General features: G+C 31.6%; 1 protein-coding gene and 1 long non-coding RNA gene across 2 annotated transcripts; one reads left to right on the top strand and one right to left on the bottom strand.

Annotated features, from left to right (window-relative positions):
- Positions 1-544: 544 nt before the first annotated feature.
- On the bottom strand, positions 545-1,218 carry LOC112904955. The gene is made up of 3 exons (XR_003231467.1): positions 1,003-1,218; positions 653-910; positions 545-584 (listed from the first exon to the last, which is right to left on the bottom strand). It is a non-coding gene; the product is annotated as an uncharacterized LOC112904955 (long non-coding RNA).
- A 3,836-nt stretch (positions 1,219-5,054) lies between these two features.
- Positions 5,055-18,725, top strand: LOC108744404 (coiled-coil domain-containing protein 39). The gene is made up of 11 exons (XM_018480146.2): positions 5,055-5,377; positions 5,554-5,971; positions 9,949-10,250; positions 10,364-10,795; positions 12,433-12,564; positions 13,265-13,558; positions 13,642-13,781; positions 16,667-16,902; positions 17,157-17,264; positions 17,331-17,521; positions 18,312-18,725. The coding sequence occupies exons 1-11, from the start codon at positions 5,171-5,173 to the stop codon at positions 18,666-18,668; spliced, it is 2,817 nt and encodes a 938-aa protein (XP_018335648.1). The 5' UTR covers positions 5,055-5,170; the 3' UTR covers positions 18,669-18,725.
- Positions 18,726-18,934: the final 209 nt, after the last annotated feature.

Genomic DNA, 18,934 nt, shown 5'->3' with positions numbered 1-18,934 from the left:
CAGTCGCCTATTGCTCCTATTCCAGATAACCCACTGTACCCTGTCTGAAAGGAAGTAACGCTAGAGTAGACTCGCGAAAAGTGTATAAGACACTTTTAAGATCAACTAAATAGCTAAGCCCAAGGGAAGTCGTTCGGGGAGGCCCTCCCTAATTCCACAAGGGTGAGAAGAAACACACACGATAACGAAACGTTGAATCATGTAGAACTCGTAGGGTAAATGCAAAGCAAATTAGGAAGAATATGCAGTAAGCTAAGCGAAGAGGTAAGCAAGAGACATGTTAGACTATACTACAACTACTCAACATGTTAGTAAGTACTACTACTACACTACTACTATGACAAAAAAATAATAAAAACATATACAATCTACAATTACTTCAAATAAAATGAACAAAAACACGCATGCAAAATAAAAAATATATCAAATTAACTATATAAAAACTACAAGAAACTACAAAAAAAAACATGCAAAATAAAAAATTAATTTGAATAAAATGAACTTAATGAATTCTACTAGATAGAGCATGCAAGATAAAGAACTATTTCAACTACTGGGTCATCTTTGTCTTCTCCAACGTCGATCTGAAACAGATAGGGTGGTAACAGATTAATAAAGAGCTATTAATATTAATTATATTATATACTCTTACCTTAGTAAACAGTAGACTACTGTAAAGTTCCCAAGTTTGCATGTGTGAAAAGCAAACTAAATCCAGAAGGAATATCATAGCAGAAAACTTGTTTCAGTGAGATTTATATAAATCTTCTCTGGCTCACACTCATCGGTTGAATATTAACTGCATAATGTTGCAAGTTGAAGACGAAAACAGCAAATCAAGACAAGACATTGGCTGTTGCAATACCATCAATCTGAACATTAATTCTTCCTTTCTCACCATTTGAACGATCTGCAGAAACGGACAAAAACAAATATTAATTACATTATTAATTAAAGAAGAGATTACATTAAGTAAAAAACACGAAAAAGCAAGTAAAATACCCAAATCATAAAATGGCGATGTGCTGTCAATTTTATTCAAGACATAGATAAAGGCAATAGAAATAACCATAGATGCTTGCACACAATAGATAATTGATAGAAGAAAATCATAGATGTGGGCAATAGATAACTGTTAGAGAATAAAAACCATAGATGCCAGACATGGCAAATTACTATGAAAATTACGTACCATCAAAATAATAAACGATAAAGAAGTTACTAACCTCGAGGTTAATTGTACGATGCTCAAGTTTTATTCCTAAATACATCAATGTGAATTGGACTTCATTTGTTCTCAAAAAATTGCACTTTTCAAATCTAAAAGGACGGAACATTAACAGGGCTCCACTTCTCCATGTTTGGAATCCTTCTTGTTTTTTGTCTCCTTGTTCATTTAATAATTTTAAATGATAACCTGTTGAAATAATTTAATGTTAGTTTCATCTTAATTACTATGTTTGTATGAATGGGGCTCCGCATCTCCACGTTTCAAGTCCTTCAGATTTACCCTCTTTAAGGTAATTAAAAACAATTTTATAAAAATGACTATAGAATAATTAAGAATTTCTTACCTTTTCTACAGAAGATCCTCAGGTCCAGGAGAGACAACATTAACAGCACTGTACTTCTCCAAGTATCCAGCCCTTATTTGTCATATCGACGACGTTCCTTTATATGCTGAAATGACGACCTGCCGAAACAATTTAATATTAGTTACAACTCAATTTTTAAATCTTTTAAGATACTAAGCCCTAATTTTCATTAATCAAATAATAAAGTTTTAAATCAAATAATCAATGACAACCCAGGAATGAGTAAAGAATTAGAATTATTGTTAAATCAGTTGGTACAAGACTCAGAAAACACAATTCCCTAAATACTTCATAAAATAACTTTGATTAACTGATTTCTTACCCTTCATACGAATGCCACCTCTCTAAGACCAAGTAGAAAAAGCATGAATGGGGCTCTGTATCTTCACGTTTTGAAGTCCTTTTGGTTTGCCCTCTCTGTGCTTATTTATTAAATTTTAATAGAAACTGTTCGAAACAATTTAATATTAGTCATATGTTGACTAATTTTGTTAATATTATTATTATTAATGATAATTACCATCATTCACATCCGATGTCTACAGAATTTTTCGACCAGCTCACTGGAAGCATTCTTGGAAATAAAAAATAAGTGTCTGACTGCTAAAAACACTACATCCGTAAATTGTTCGGCCATTTAATCCAACAACGCCATCTCCAAGTCATGTCTATATTGTAGAAAAAACAAAACAAATCGTTAAGACCCAATCTACAGAATAACAAGGCAAGAATGAAAATTTTTCAAATAGAAATTTACGAAGGGAGAATAAGATTTTAGAGAAGTATCTTAACACGTTTTAGCTATAAAACGAAACAATTCTCCGCGGCGTGGTCACATTAATATCAATAATCTGCAAACATCGTCTAAATTCATTTTCAAAATTTAAAAGCTCTAACAAAACCCTAATTGCTCGGTCTCAAATAAACTGAGAATCTACAAAAATTCGCAAAAGATGAGTAGATAACCAAGTTGCCAAGATGGACTCTAAGTTGCAGGTTGGACCAGAAACCCACCATCGAAAAAATATCCATGCTTAAAAACTAAGCAACCGTAATGAATACATATTAATCACTAAATAAATTTATAGAAGCGTATTTCACACAATCAAATCAAAAGTAAATAAAGATTAGCGCTAAATACCTTCAAACATCGCTTCCATTAAAGAAGAGCAATACAGCAACTAACCGGCAAACGTCGCGTCTACAGACAGGATGAGTGAGGAGATGACAGACGATAGACAACAGGAAGATCCATAGATAAAAATTATTTCTATATTATGGATGCATTATGGATTCTATAGGTGCGTTCAATTATACTACCTCAGTTTAATTCCTAAAAAGGAACTAATCGTCCCCATTAAAAGAAAGACGTTAACTACTTATTTTAATCACCTATGTAAATTTCTAACAATTAAAGCAATATTTCTAAGTAAATGCTTATAGAAAGATAATGCGCACAGACATGGTAATTAGTGTGTGCTTAATGACCTTATAATAAATACTGAGAAATATCATATTTTTTTATAAAACGCGTGATTGTTTTATAACAAGAATTAGGCATCAGTTAAAACTAAGGGCGCGTCGCCATTTAATAGTATTTGCTAGTTAAAAAATCACTATTATTAATCAAATCAGACATTCTTGAGCTGAAAAAATAAAATAAACTAAACAGCATCTATCTTTAATGACTGGAACAGAAATTTGTTGTCCATTTATTTTTGAATGAGAAAATTCGACAACTTGAGCGACTAGCTGGTTGTTGTTTTTCAATAAATCAATAACCTTTAACCATCTTTTTTGGCTTTCATTTCACATTAGAGTTAATGGTGTTATTTTAAATGTTGAGAAAAGTCATGGCTTTCTGTAAAACGCTTGATGGTTTGTTAGTTAGGTCATTGGAAATGGAGGATCTAGGGGTAATTTTTGACGGAAAATTAAAATTCAAATTGAATTCAGACTAAACGTATTTTTTCTAGAGCTTACTGAACCACTAGTTTTATTCATAGAGCCACGACTGAATTCGAAAATCATGATACTATTAATTATTTATATAAAACCCTAGTTTTGTCAATACTGTATTGGATAATTGTAGGGTGACATCCTTCGAACTTCGAACGTCACATTTCTTTAGACCTCCCCCCATTATCTCGTCACGTTACGCAATACCCCTCCCTTCTCTTGTTTGTGAAAGTATTTTACGAACGGTCCCTTTCTGTTTATATTAAGCACATAACACATTACGGCGTATATTCTTACCTTAACTAAATGCAAAGTCAAAGGCAAGCGGGGTCCAACAAGGATAACAGTAAACTTCGATGCTTTCTTCCGTTTCTCGGCCAATCTACATGAAATTGACAAAAAAAAGAATTAACAACGCTATTAAACAATTAACGCCTCAAGCAAAATAGTCATGCTCCGACAAGCCAGAAAATAGCAATAAAATGACAGCGTGGCGTTATATTAAATAAAATACTGCAAATCTAGCAATATTAAACATTCTGCTTCAATTTAAATCGAATCTAGACACGATAATTTTACCTTACAAGTATTTTGTCTCATATTGTACCACATGTATAACAAATCGTTAGTCTAATTTAAAGGTAGATTTGGGAAACTCACAGGATTTTGAGATTATTTTAATCATTCTTATATTTTTTTGAAATAAATTCATGATTAATTTTAGAAAATGATGTTATTTGGACAAATAAAAATGTATTTACTTGAAAAAGAAGTAAACCTTAGAAATATTTTTATGTTAATATTTATTGTTTATTATAATAATTAAAAAGAATAAGGGAACTGTATCTAAAGAAAAATTAAATCCACTGAAATAAAGAGTTCGAATTATAATACAATTAGAAATACATACTGTACATCAATAAAAACTTAAAAACTAGTAAAAAAAAGATCAAAAAATCGTGATTCAAAACGTTAGCAAATGGAAAGATGTAGGTATGGAGTTTGGAAGAACAATTTACCCTATTTAAGCAGCATTTAATTGAAATAAAAACATTTCAACGTAAAATTCCAGAGATCAACAATAGATAAATTTTAACAATTGAATATCGTCGCGATTTTCGGCATTCTGAACAACTTTTTCTTATAACTTTTTTCGATTGAAGCGATATTTCATATGGCTGTCATTTAAACGAAACTTATTTTTCTATTTTCAATCGCTCTGTATAGTAAATAATAATATTTGGATAATACAGATGATCTTGTATTAAAATAGGAGCAAGTATTGTTTGAAAAATTTTTTGACTGCAACGAGCACATTGCATTTAGTCTAGAATAGAGAAAAATTTTTGACATCGTTAAATATCATTTCCATATTTATAGATGATTTTTTAACTGGACACCAAAAATTTAGAAACCAGAAATATTACACTGATTGAACTTGCATACACATGTATGTATGCAGATAGATATACGATAGGACCTAATTTATGAAATTGCCATGACAACAAAAACAACTTTTGTGTTTGTGGCAAATTGGTATCTGTTTGACAATGAGACATAAGTGTGCTTTTTGTAGTTACTCGTTCTTAAAAGTATTGAAAAAGCTATAAAATAAAATGGAGCAAGCATTAGATATCGAAGGATGGAAAAAGGGATTCCGAATCCCTGTGGCAAACGACGAAAACCAACGTCTTCAAGAAGAACTCGAAAAACTCATACTTCGAAAACGTGATGCAAGAACGGCATTTGAAAATGTGGACGAAAAGTGCAATTCATTAAAAGGGCATTTGAAATTAGTTAAACAACAAAATGATGAAAATCAGGTAAATAAAAATTTCATCATTGTTAAAGTTCTTTTTGCATAAAATAGTACCAAAAAGTTTTCTCATTTTATTTTTGTTTCAAAGTAACAAATACTGGATGTAAATTATAATTATTAATATGGAAAATTAAACGTTTCACTGGGGTGGAAGATTAATAAAAAAAATATTATTTTTAGCGCCTTCTGACAATATTTCAACAGCAAATCGATGTGGAAGAGAGCAAATATCATACAGTTACTGCTGAAAGGCAAAGCACAATCGGAGAAACTAAACGGTTAACGAAAGAGACTGACGAAGTGACGAGACGCCAAGAGACCAAGAAAAATGATCTAAGCAGAACTCTAGAAAAAATTGAGAAAATCAAAGCAGAACTTGACTGGGATACAGAAGCCCTTAACACGTGGGAGGAGTCGCTTAAAATTAAAAGCGACGATAACGAATTGCTCATGAAATTTGCTAAAGAGGACAGAAGGAAAATTAGTGAACTTGAAATTCAAAGGAAGAACCTACAAGCGGATCAAATTGCCAGACAGAATGCAATCAACAAAGTTGCAGCAGATGTAATAAATAGTGAAAATATATTGCAAAGGACAGGTATTTAAATAAGGGCACGTTCGGACAGTGGCATACTCGGCCGGTCATTAAATCAAAATAATCAGCTGCTCCGTACAAATCGCGGTGAAGGGGAGAATTTTATCCATGACTAGCTGTCCCGGCAAACTTCGTACTGCCCCAATCGATATATAAAAGACCTAAATTTTTGTATAAAATAAACTTAGTTGACAAATGTCAGATATTATGGTTGCGTTCAGAAATTTAATTTGACAGAACTTAAGATTTATCAATCTACATAAAAATAATCTGAAAGATAGTTAACAACTTTCATATTTATTTACCTTTTAAACCTTCCCTGGACTTAATTCAATACCAAAATTAGCCAAATCGGTCCAGCCGTTATCGAGTTTTAGCGTGACTAATGAACAGCAATTCATTTTTATATATTTTATTCATGATAATAACCTTACCTATCCTACCTCGTAATCCTTGTTCGGTAAAAACGTTGTCGTGTAGAAGAGTATTTTAATAAATTTTCAAATAAACCAAAAAAGAAAATGAACTACTTTAGAGAAAAGTGATACTGGATTGCACATTTACCTTTTTAGAGTGAGAAAAAATGATTATTATTAAAAGTAGGAGTAAAGACTTGACTTAAGATTAAAATGTTTTTATTTTCTGCGTCTACTTGAGCACAAATCGACCTAATTTACAAAATGCTTCCGGCCGAATTTGCCACTGTGATTAACAAAACCCATTAAATAGCCCGAATTTTCTATATATATAAAAATGAATGTTTGTCTGTATGTCCTTTATAGAATCGTAAACCATGCATTTTATTATGTGACGATCTTTAGCAAAGTTGTTGTGCACGAGCCAAAGAAGGTTTCTGAGTTGGTACGACTAATTTTCGAAACTTGGCATTAATGCTTTTTCATATTAAATTAGTGATGTGCATACCTATTTCAACATTTTACAAAATTCTACCTCTTTAGGAAGCTGAAAGGGGTTTGCAAAGTTTGCATGTTTGTTTTTGGTCCGATTTACTTGAAACTGGTTAAAAAATTCAATCTCTGTTAGGTGGGAGGAGTTGCAATGTTTAAATGGAACATATATTATTTGTGGTCAGATTTACTTGAAACTTTGTCTCAATGGTCTCTCATTTAATTTCTGAAAGACCTATCACGACATTTTAAAAAATTCAACTTCCAAAGGGAGGCGGGGTAAAAAGGTGTTGCAATTTTTGTTTGGGATATACTTCATTTGTGGTTGAATTTACTTGAAACTTGACATATATGCTGTTTGATATTATTAATCAAATGAAAAGAGGTTGCAACGTTTCCATGGGGTATATTTTATTTGTACTCGGATTTACTCGAAGGTTGTTCATTGCTGAAATTAAGCAAATACACGTGTCTCGGCGATTTTTAAAAATCAACCCTTAAGGATGAAATGTTGTTGCTACGTTTGTATTTGAAATTTAAGATGGCGACATTACATAAAATTAAAACGTTGTAAGGGTGAATTAGGAGTTAAATGGTTTTATGGAGAAACAATATTAATTTCTGCGAGCGAAGCCGCGGGGAAAAGCTAATCTACAATAAAATCAGAATTGATTCGGTAGGTCAGGATATTGAGATATACATTTTCACTTCGAAATTCAGAAAATACAACTCCTGATCTTTTTGGGAGTGACTATATAGAGTAAAGGTACAAAACAACCAAGGGGAAGATAGTTTCCGTGAAATCTTTTTCATTGAATTAGAATTCGCTCTAGGACACCGAGATATCGAAATAGTTTAACCCGAATGACGGTATATAATTTGCATGAAGGTTAGAGTGAAGGAGAAAACTTGAAAAAATATTGTGCTATCTTAAAGTTTGCAAATTGGGACAGGTGAACAATTTCTTCTTACTTCTAACCCTGTTGAAATTTTAGCTTATTCGGTTTTGAGATTACAATAATCTGAAATTTCAAAGTCCAAAGGCAATTCTGGGACCAGATCTGTGTGTTTTTTTCGAGAGCATTTGAAATTTTTATTTTGGGTGCGTCTCTATCATTAAAAAATGATCGACAAGTCATTTTAATTCCTAGAAAGAAATTTTATAAGCCGACCAAGTTCCTTATAAATTTGTAGGTATATGTCTAAATAGTTTGTCTGTCACGGGAATCGAGTTTCGATAATTTTTCCCACTTTTTCCGTGTATCTTTTAAGGTTACCCTCAAACAATTTTGTGATAAGCAGAGATGTGATTTATTTGAAATACTTGCATTTAAAATGCAAATACAAAATAATTATCTTGCATTTAAATACCGTTTCGAGAAAAGCATTTTGTATTTTATTGAAAATACTTTTCCAAACGTATTTTATATTTGAAAAATGCAAAATACATTTTTGCGTTAAAGTTTTGCTAGTATCACCGATCAAACATTGTATAAAATGATAAATGAAGTTGCCGCCCTGGCCTTTGAAGCTATTAGAAGCTTAAAAAGGGAACAAAGAGACATTCCATGAATGCCTTCTAATTCTTTAATTGAAGAGAGTCCAAAAAATTCTAAATTCCTCGGAAATGGATAATTTAAAATATTGGACCGATATTGTTTTCCGGGTTCAATGTCGTGGTCTATGGAATTTTGAAGTTTCAAATGACATCAGCACCTGCTAAATCACCACTTATCGCAATTATGACAAAACAGCCCGCAAATTTTAATATACGCCAGCTGAGTAAAACTGAAAAACTGCAAGACATTGTGGTGTGCTAATAAATGCCTATAATCCAAAATTCTGTTGATTTTACATCAATAAAATTATTTGCATCCCTCTGATCTTTCATGGTAAATAAACTATTTTGGCATCAGTGTTTTTTCTTCAATTAAAATGGATGACAAACGCAAATAACGAAACATAAAGAAGAATTCTTCGTTGCTGAACTAAAGAAACTAGAACATGGAACTAGATGGAAAAACTATATCTCAATCATTTCAAATAGAAAAATATGAATCATACCCAATCTTCGCAGTAGGTGATATAGTGCAAACCCCACTATTAGTCTAGAAAAACTGCAATATTTAAGAAATGAGCAAATGCNTTCCAAATTGATATCAGCACCTACCAAATCACCACTAATCGTACCTTTAGCAAAGAACTACGAAATTCTATGAATTACGACAAAACAGCCTACCAAACAATATCGAATTTATATTCACCAGCTGTATAAGACTGAAAAGTACAAAATATTGCGGGGTGCTAATAAATGCGTTTAATCCAAAATTTAAAAACCCTATTTTGACTGTGATCTTTCACGCTAAACAAACTATTTTGGCACAAGTGAACTGAAGAAACTATAACATAAAGATAGAAAAACTATATCTCAATCAGTTCAAACAGAAAAATATAAATCATACTCAATCTTCCCAGCTGGTGATATTGAGCAAATACCACTACTAATCTAGAAAATACTCCAATATTTAAAAAATGGGCAAATGCCTGCAAGGTATTCTTAAAAAATATTTGATACTTAAGTAAATGTAGAAAATTAAATAGGTCCTACAAAAAAGTATTTTAAAAATACGTATCATGCATTTAGCATTTAAAATACAGAAGGAAAATCTAATTTGTGTTTTACATTTGAAATAACAAATCAAAAAAGTATTTGCATTATGTATTTAAATACATCTCTAGTTATAAGACATTACTTCTTGTCAAATTTCATCATCCTATCTCAAAGAGAAGTGCCCTTTACATTTTGATTCCCTTGTGAGTGTTAAAAGTTTCATTTTTTAAACACACAGACAGACAGGCAGGCAGGCAGACAGACAATTTTAAATCGATATAACAAATAAAATTAAACAATAAATGCATAATGTACTTCTGAAATTATTTAAACCCCGACAAAAATTACCTCTAGTTTCCTATTAACAAAAAACAATAAAAAATGAAATGCTGAGTAGGGTTAAAAAGGGCCTTAAAATCAATAAATTTGGTTTGACAGTTTTCACAGGAAAAATTTTATAGGAAAGCATCTAAAGGAACTTAGAATTGAACGGCAGGCGATGATCAGAAAGTGGCAAGAGGCCGCAAGAAATCTTTATCGGCAAGATGATAATATAGCTAAAGCTAATTTAGAGGCGGAAAGTGTTGCGAGAGTTACAGCGGATGCGTTGGAAAAGTTGGAAGAGCAGAACATGTTCTATGAAGAACAAAAGAACAACAATAGAGAAATTGAAATGGAAGTTGCTGAAATGAACACACGAGGATCGAAAATGCGCAGAGAACTTGATGAACTCGTCCAATATGTTATCAGTTTGACGAACGATGTAAGAACGTATCATGACTTTTGTTTTGGCCTTAACTATTCAGCATTCAATCAGTATAAAAGGAACAAAAACGTAAAAAAATTAATGAGTGATTATTATTGTTTTAATTACAGCTGAGCACTTACAGACAAATGCTTATCTCGACCGCCAATGCACTAGATAGTGAACGATCGAGAGGTCGGATGTTAATAAAAGACATCCTCAATAAAGAACGGAAAATTATTTATATGCGAAATCACGTCCAAAATTTGAGAAAAAAGCTGAAAGAAATTACGAATTCGTCAATGTCAGCGGCTGAAAGAGCGAATGAGCTGGAGAAAATGATAGAATACGAACAAAGGCAAGCTAATGTGCTTGCTCAAGATGTTGGAAGAATTCAAGCCAAGTATTATCGCACGCAGCAAGGACTGGTTCAAAGTCAGGACGAATTAAAAAGGAAAGAAATCGAACTGTCTGGAATGCAATCTCGAATTGTAGCATTAAAGAAAGAAAGTCAAGCTACAAACAATAACGTTGTTCAACACAAAGAAGCAGTCTATGAGATTGTAAGTTTTTGCCTTTTGTTTGTAGATAAGAGAAAGTAGGTAGGTACTGGAAAAATACACAACATTTTTAATAAAATGATATAAGATATAAATATCTATCAATAATTTTTTTTTTCCCTAACAGATTAAAATAGTTTGTTATATTATTCGGGGAGGGTTAGCCCATTAGGATTTTACATCCCCTAATTGTATCTAAATCTGAAATTTTTTGGTCTGTCGAGTTCGGAAATATTCTAAGAATTTTCATACATGTAATTTACAAAGTTTAATCTCCCCTTTTCAAAACGTTCTACTCATAAAGACAACAAAATAAAAAGTATCCCTAAAAATGTGATGCAAGATGTTCTAGTCAATAAGTAAATAAAATTAGTCCAAAAACGAGTTATTGATTACTTTTTGGATACATATTCACTAATTTCAAAATTTTCCAAACATCAAAGGGAAATGAAATATTTTTTAAGACTTAAAATGTTCTTATTCTATACTAACTGGGACAGTAGAATACAATACTATTTTGGAAACTTAATTTTTCATGCTTTCCACATACAGCTAAGAAATGAGGTCTACAAGCAAGCACTACATCTATCTTATTAAAAATCTTCCATCTTTGTCGATTATTAATTTTATCGTTTCCGTACTGAGCGCTTTATCGATTTTTAACCACGAATTAAAACTACATTTTTTCTTATTTATTCCTGTTTTTTTTTGTTAAAAGGTAAACTTTTTGTTATTTGTTTTAGGTTTCTGGGTTTTACCACGGAATTACTGGCTTTGATAATCTGTGCGGTTATATTTATTATTTTTTTAATTTATTTATTTCATTTGCTTATTTTGTTGTAATTCAATCGTAAGTAAAACTTTATATGTATGCAGAAATAAAATATTATTTATTTTTTGTTCCTTATTTTTTATAAAAATTTTTTATTTCATTTTTATTTGTATGACTGCGGGGTCGTTCATAAAATACGTTCGCAAATAAGGGGGAGGCAGGGGTACTGCTTGGGGTTTTAGCGTGATGAGATATGACAAGGGGGGGAAAAGAGTCTAAAGAAATGTTTAACAAGTTTATTTTAATTTTTTTCTTAATTTGACAGTTCTTGAAATTTTTTAATACGATGGAAAGTACTTAAAAGCCTATAAAAAAACTTATGTGTTTAGGGGTTGTAATGATTTCTAATTTTTACGTTAAACTTCAAAACTTAGTTTTTGCTAGACCATTTCCGTAGAGGAAAATTCGTGTAAAATTAACAAATTTTAATCACAAAAAACCGCTTGTAGGGGTACCTTTTTTGAGTTAATATTTGTCAGGGGGTCGCTGAATGTGTGACTTAGCGTGACGGACTCCAAAAAAATGACATTCTGAGGGACCTATTTTACGGACAACCCTTATGAATATAATACTACGAAGGGATAACATTAATAACGATATTAAATAAGAGTTCCCACATTGTTCTATGTTCTTCATTATTAGGTGGCATTCACAAGTATACATTATTAATAGATATGTCGTGTTATTAACGTCGCGGCCTCTTTGCGTGTACTTAGCGCTACGAAGGACGCAGGTAAAATGCGTGTACTTAGCGCCCTGATCATGCCAAAATAAAAAGGTGGAATTTACTAATTAATTTGTCTTTTAGGATTTTAAGATGAATCATTTAGAAGCAAAACTTGCAAAGTTAGAAGGAGAAACGAATGTATACGACGAATCTGGCGTTATAATTCAACAAAAGTATGAAGAACTAGTAAAAAAATTCGATGAAGTGTCGGAGGTGCGTAAAATGAAACTAAAACTTTTTGATAGCTAGCTCCATTCGACATTCAAAAACCACTTAATTATTTTGATATATAATTAGGGTTGCCACCCGTACTTTATTATAAAGTATTGTACTCTATTTCGACTGTGCGTACGTTATACTTTACAAGACACATAAAGTACGCAAAAATACTTTATTTAAGGTCTTAAGTAAACATCGTAATTTTGTAAGCGATTATTCGAAATTTAGAGTATTTTTACATCAATAATATTGCACAGAAAAATGGCAAGCCACATTTATGGAACAACCTGATTTCCCAAATCTGTTCAAAGTAGTGTCACTATTGCTATCCGTTCCGGCCACTTCAGCATTTACAGAAAGAGTATTGTCTGTTATGAACGCAAAGTGGCGGGACGACAAGAATAAAGCTTTATTAAAACTATTTAAAAATGAACTTTTAGTTTACTTAAATCTTTGTTTGCCATGTTTAGAGGATATTAATGTATTTAAAAGCGACAGCAATTTGTTACTGGCTGCTAGGTGTAACAAAAAATATGTTTTTAGAAACAAAAAATAAAATACTTTATTTTTATGCTGAGTACTTCTTTTTTTGAACCTTTTAGTTGAGAAATACTTTATGTAAAGCCTGAAAAGGTGGCAACCCTATATATAATATCCGCAACCTATCACTGCGTCTCTTGTCTTGCTCTTTTAGACGCGAAATCTTTTACAAAAACAAGCAACAGCACTTCAAGACGAAATGCGACGACTCACTTGTGCCATAACTGCCGACGATGCCCAAACGGGACTTTTAAAAGAAAAACTTCAGGAACAGATAACGTATTACGAAGTTGGGAAAAAGCAATTGGTTACAGCTGGTAACAATTCCCGAAAGAAACGTGTCGACGAAAACGTTCTACGTCTTCGTGTGGACCAACTGGAAAAGTCTATTAATAGGGAAGATTATCTTATATGTGACATAAAAAAATATATGTTGCAATTAGACACAGTGAGTATATACATTAAATATTCAACAAACTCTTCCATATGACAATTAGAAACATTTTTAAGAAAACCACTTTGTTCTTCTAGGTAATGAGAGAACGTCTAATAGAACTTGGAACAAATAAAGAAATAGTAAATTTAAAACGACGAAATGTAAACGAAGAAAAGAGTAGACTAAAAAGAGATTTATCAACCAGACTCATTAAAGTTGATCAACTACAAAAAAAGTAAGAGAAATAAAATCGAGTGTGGTGTAAAACTTAGGATGTTAACATTTAATTAATCTCAATTTGCTTTTCCGAAAGCAGTAGATAAGAATTAAAAATTCCGGGCAATTAACACAGAATAATTAACATCATAGATGCAATAGAATAAAGAAATCTAGAGTAGTTTTCACATGTTTGATAAAAATTAAGAAATTAGACCATCATCATCATAAGGTCGTCAGTCCTAAGACTGGTTGGACACGCACCCCCACTCCTTCCTATCCTGAGCTAATCTTCGCATTTCCCTAAAACTAGAACAACCTGTAATGTTTGAGGGCAGGTATGTGAATAAAAGACAATAATAATTTTAAGTCAACACCGTAGCTCTTTATTGTAGGCTCGTACATTACCGTATGCCACAGGCGGAAACTGAAGGCTCGCGTTAAGGGAGGAGGAAATTGCTATATCCCTCTATCTATAACTATTATAACTTATAGATACTACACAATCCATATCCTTAACTATTTGTGAACAGTAATCTAATCTAGGTCTACTTCTACCCCTCTTAACTTCCATTTCTACCCCTAATACGTCTCTGACTACTACCTAACAACTTAACCCTGCGCTATCCTCTGCTTTATATCCTTACTACTCCTTCCGTCCTGACTTATCAGACTTCCTAGATACCTAATATCCGCTACTTCTTCTAATCTTTCGTCTCCTATCTTAACATTCGCTTTTTCCCTACTTTTTCTTCCTTTGCATACCAGTATTTTTGTTTTACTTTTATTTATTTTCATACAGTACTGCTTTGTCAATACCGCTTCCATTTTATTTAAAGCTTTCTCTAAATCATCCTTGCTAGATGCTAATACTATTATAAAGAAATTAGACCCTAGTTATTTAAATTTAATTAGAAGTTATGATAAAGTTTTCCTTCACAAGTATTGATACGTATAAAAATAAAGAAAGGGTAACAAACTCAGACGATGTAAAATTTTGTGTTTCAATGTCTTACAGGTAGTAGTTGTTGTTCATTTGGGTTGGGTAGTTTAACAATTACATTTTCCTAATCAAAAAATTTCTTCCTAAACATTAATGAATAACAATCAGTAAAAAATTTAGAAGATGAAGACTTACTGTCTTACTGTGTTTACTTATTCATATCGCTAATTAATCAGTGGTTTCGGCTTGACCGGTATTTTTCAGTCGATACTGTGGGAATAAAAATTAAGAAATCGCTATCAATGTCTGAAAATTTTCCACAACATGCTGACAAACAAGAATGTTTTGTTTTTGGAAAACTAAATGTAGATAATATCTGAATTGACGTTGAAACCCGAATTTCTGTGTATCCCCTTGTTGCGAGTTAATAGTTAAAACTAATAGTTTTCGCTATTTTGCCAAAAACTTTATTTATTATACGATTGTCTGCACGGATTCAAAAAATTTTTATTTTGAATAAGCTTTGTCGCCATGAAACTATTTCTAATTGTCTATAACCAATAACAATAAACAATCAAAAAAGTAGTCCAAATCACTCTTGACAATTTTTTTAATGGTTTTTAGTATTGAAATAACCATAAAAAATTAAAATTAGATGTATAGGTATGGTCCTATAGATAAGAATGTAATTGTATAGCTAGTTCAAAATCTCATGCACCTTCACATGCACGAGAGCTCTAGACCTTATTGCAATTGTATCGTATACCAGCTTCTATTCGCGGCTTCGCCCACGTTAATGCTGCGAATACGTGTCAAAAATTATCGAAAATACAATAATTTGATAAATAGTCCTGAACAGGATCACCAGGATAAAATTAAATTTTAGAATTTTCTAGGTTAAATATAAACTTTGCGTTGAATGACAGTAAATACTGTTCTTCTTTATCGAGATGAAAACAAATTTTCTACTCCTCGGGAACAATATTTTTTTTCTGGATAAAAGGTACTTACCCTATGTTCTTTTTTGTATCTCTGACAATGAGTGTATAAAAATTCATGGTGATCGGTTGAGTAGTTATAGCGTGAAATGGTAATAAACAAACAAACATTCGCATTTTTATTAGGATTAGAAAAACATGGACTCGACTAATAACCATGTACCTCGTGATACAACCTGGGATAAAGCTCCAGATAATTTGTAAACAATGAGTTCTTTTAAGAAAAAGAAATGTAGAAATCAATAAAAGTACGGAGTTTTCTCAGCGCGCTTCTCAATGCCAAGGTTCATGAAACTTTGAACTACCTCTAACTAGATATTCTCAGTGCTTCGCTATAGAAGTTTTACTCAATGATTTTCCTCAAATCCTCCCCGTAATTTGAGGCATCTAAAACTTTTATGGACATATAGACATTCTACCGCGATATAAACTAGTTTTAACATTTTTCTTTAAGTCAATTCTAGGTTAGGCTAGATAAAACTCGAATTAACAAACATCCTTAGTTTATTCTAGTTGTGACTAGACGCATTTTGGTCAAAACTAGTCTTTACGACATTGTCCAGTAAATTTTAGGTTTAAGTTAAACATTGTAGATAATATAGGTCAGAAACGTTGAATTCGTTTTATAACACTTTTAATTTACGTAACAATTACTTTTAATTAGTAAAAACTGGTTTAAATGAAATGCGTTAGTTTCAACTGTGATTATCATATAATTTTAGTTTTACTTAGCCAAACTAAAGAAGGTTGGGTATTAACTGAAATCGGGTTCCTATGGTAAGGGACCTACGCTATTTCATTATCCTTGATATGATGACTTATAGGAACTACTCATAAAATGCTCGTTTGCAAACACTAAAACATTTTTGCACAAAAAAGTGCGGGGCGCATTCTTTTTTAATGAACTGTTATAAAGATAAAAATAAATGGAAAATTTAGTTTTAAATAAGTTATTTTTTTCAGGTATTACATGGCGCTTATGTGTTTGGGTAAAGACGACAGTGGACAACCATTGTCCGTGACTCATTTTAAAATAAAAAAGGCCCAAGAAAAATATATGTTACAACAAGAAGGTGATCAATTAGACAATAAAGTGAAAAAAGCCGAAAAAGAAATAATTGCAATGGAAAATACACTTAAAGTTGTTAATTCTGCAAACGTTGCATTCCGAAATAGCGTTTCGGCTATTGATACAGAAGGTAAAACGTATGTTTTTGCTATATTTTTTAAAAATAAAAATTAAATAACAAAACAAGGCGAGATTCGACGATGTATATAATAAATTTTGGTAAAATCCACTTTCTGTCTGGAAAGTGGAGTTTTTGTTTATAACTTGGAAGTTAATTTTTATCTTATTTATGAATCGCCTAATAATAACGATCGATTATATGTACATTTAGGTTTTTTATCACAAAAATTTTGTACCTGCTCTGAACAAATGAATTATCTTTAGGAGAAGAATTGCAAGAACAGAGGGAACTGGAAAACGACATTTTTAATTTTAACACGGTTTTACATAAAAATAAGCGAAGACTTGGAAAACAAATGAAGCTGATCGAAAGTATTAAAATCATATAATTATAAATATATTTTCTGGATAAATGTAAACTACTTAACGTTATTGTAGGTCTGAAAATCAAAACAAACGAAGTTATTACGGAAAAAAAGGAACTCGAAGAAGTGTATAATACGTGGGAAACGAGTTACGTCGCTTTGCAAAATATGATCGCTGAAAATGAAAGGAAATTAAGAAAATGCGACCGTCATCTTGAAGCTGTAATTCAAAATTTAGATATGGCTAAAATAGATAAATATAACGTAAGTTTATCACTTTATGGGATTAGCATAGTGCTTAACACATATTTTTATGGTTCAACGCATACGTGAATAACAAATTAAAAACGTTGGAACTTGATATAGTTTTAGGCGTTCTTTCTGAGAAACAACTTAAAACTCCTGTACTAGAATTTACTTTTAATTTTTATAACTTAAAGATATGGTCAAACTTGCCCAAGTTGAACCTCTTTTAACAGAAATTCCAACTAAAGAGGCAATTAATAATGTAACACCTGCACTTGAAAATCATTGTTAGTTATAGAAAAATTCGATTTAGGAAAAAGAAGAAATTCCAGTATAAGTGTAAAACATTATGTATGTATGTCAAGAGAATAGATTTAATGTTATAGAACAGGGGTCGCAAGTAATTTTAGGTGTGGTCCGAATGTCTTAGAAAATTTTTAAGGAAATCAAGAAAAACATATTCCTTACTTCAAAAAAATGATAAGGGTAGCGCTCAAAATTCAAGCATGTTTGGTTGATTACAGAAATATATTTTTTTTAATGATTTATTTGACTAATTTGCTTTCAAAAATTTTCAGGTGGTTCAGTTTTTGACCTTGTTATAGAAGTTTCAGTTACAGAAGTTTAACTGTACTTTACTTATTATCTTATAAGTTATGACATGTTTTCCGGAGCGACGTTTCTGATGTCTGCTTGCTAGTCTCTATAAAAGCTTCCTTATTTATCTAAATTCGTTTAGTGTTTACTTCTACGTTTTGTATTTATAATATTATCCCTTACATGAATGCATGTATTAACACATTTTCAGAAAAACCTTCTTATTCGCCACCTTCAAGATGCCAACAAGAGAAGTCTACGAAAATTATCAGATTTGTGCGTTCAATTTCAAGAAGTTTCGTCGAAAGTTCATTGCTATTTAAGTAGCTACAATTTAGAAGTGTGCAGCACTGACACAAACAAACTACTTTCTATTAGCGATTTTGAATCGCAACAATCAGACTCAACGAGATCTTACCCTAGTTTGAATTCAAAAAGTTCAACTATAGAGTCATTGAAGGCCCACAGCGTTACCAACGTTATGTTGACGTTTGATGGTAATTTATGTCCGAAAGTTTGTAAATGTCCTCAAAAACGAAATTTACGAAGAACACAAAAAAAGTTTTAACGAAGAAACAAGAAATACTATTTGGTTTTTTTTTATTATACGTCTATAATGTTTTAGAAAAAGTGGATTTTAAAGTAAATTTTGTAAAATAAAATATTTTAAATATATCGCTGTACGCATTGTTTATTCGAAGGAAAATTGTTGTTTGGCGTAAACTGGCATATTTTCCAATATTTAGCACAGTTTTATTTTTTAAATTTATTTCTGGAATAGGTATATCTCGAGACACTTCCTAAAATATTAGGGCTGTCGCAACAGTCGAGAAT

This window comes from Agrilus planipennis, unplaced genomic scaffold, assembly GCF_000699045.2.
Source record: "Agrilus planipennis isolate EAB-ADULT unplaced genomic scaffold, Apla_2.0 scaffold17, whole genome shotgun sequence".
NCBI lineage: Eukaryota > Metazoa > Arthropoda > Insecta > Coleoptera > Buprestidae > Agrilus > Agrilus planipennis.
Note: the sequence above shows the minus strand (reverse complement) of the source record. Positions and strands in the feature narration are given on the sequence as shown.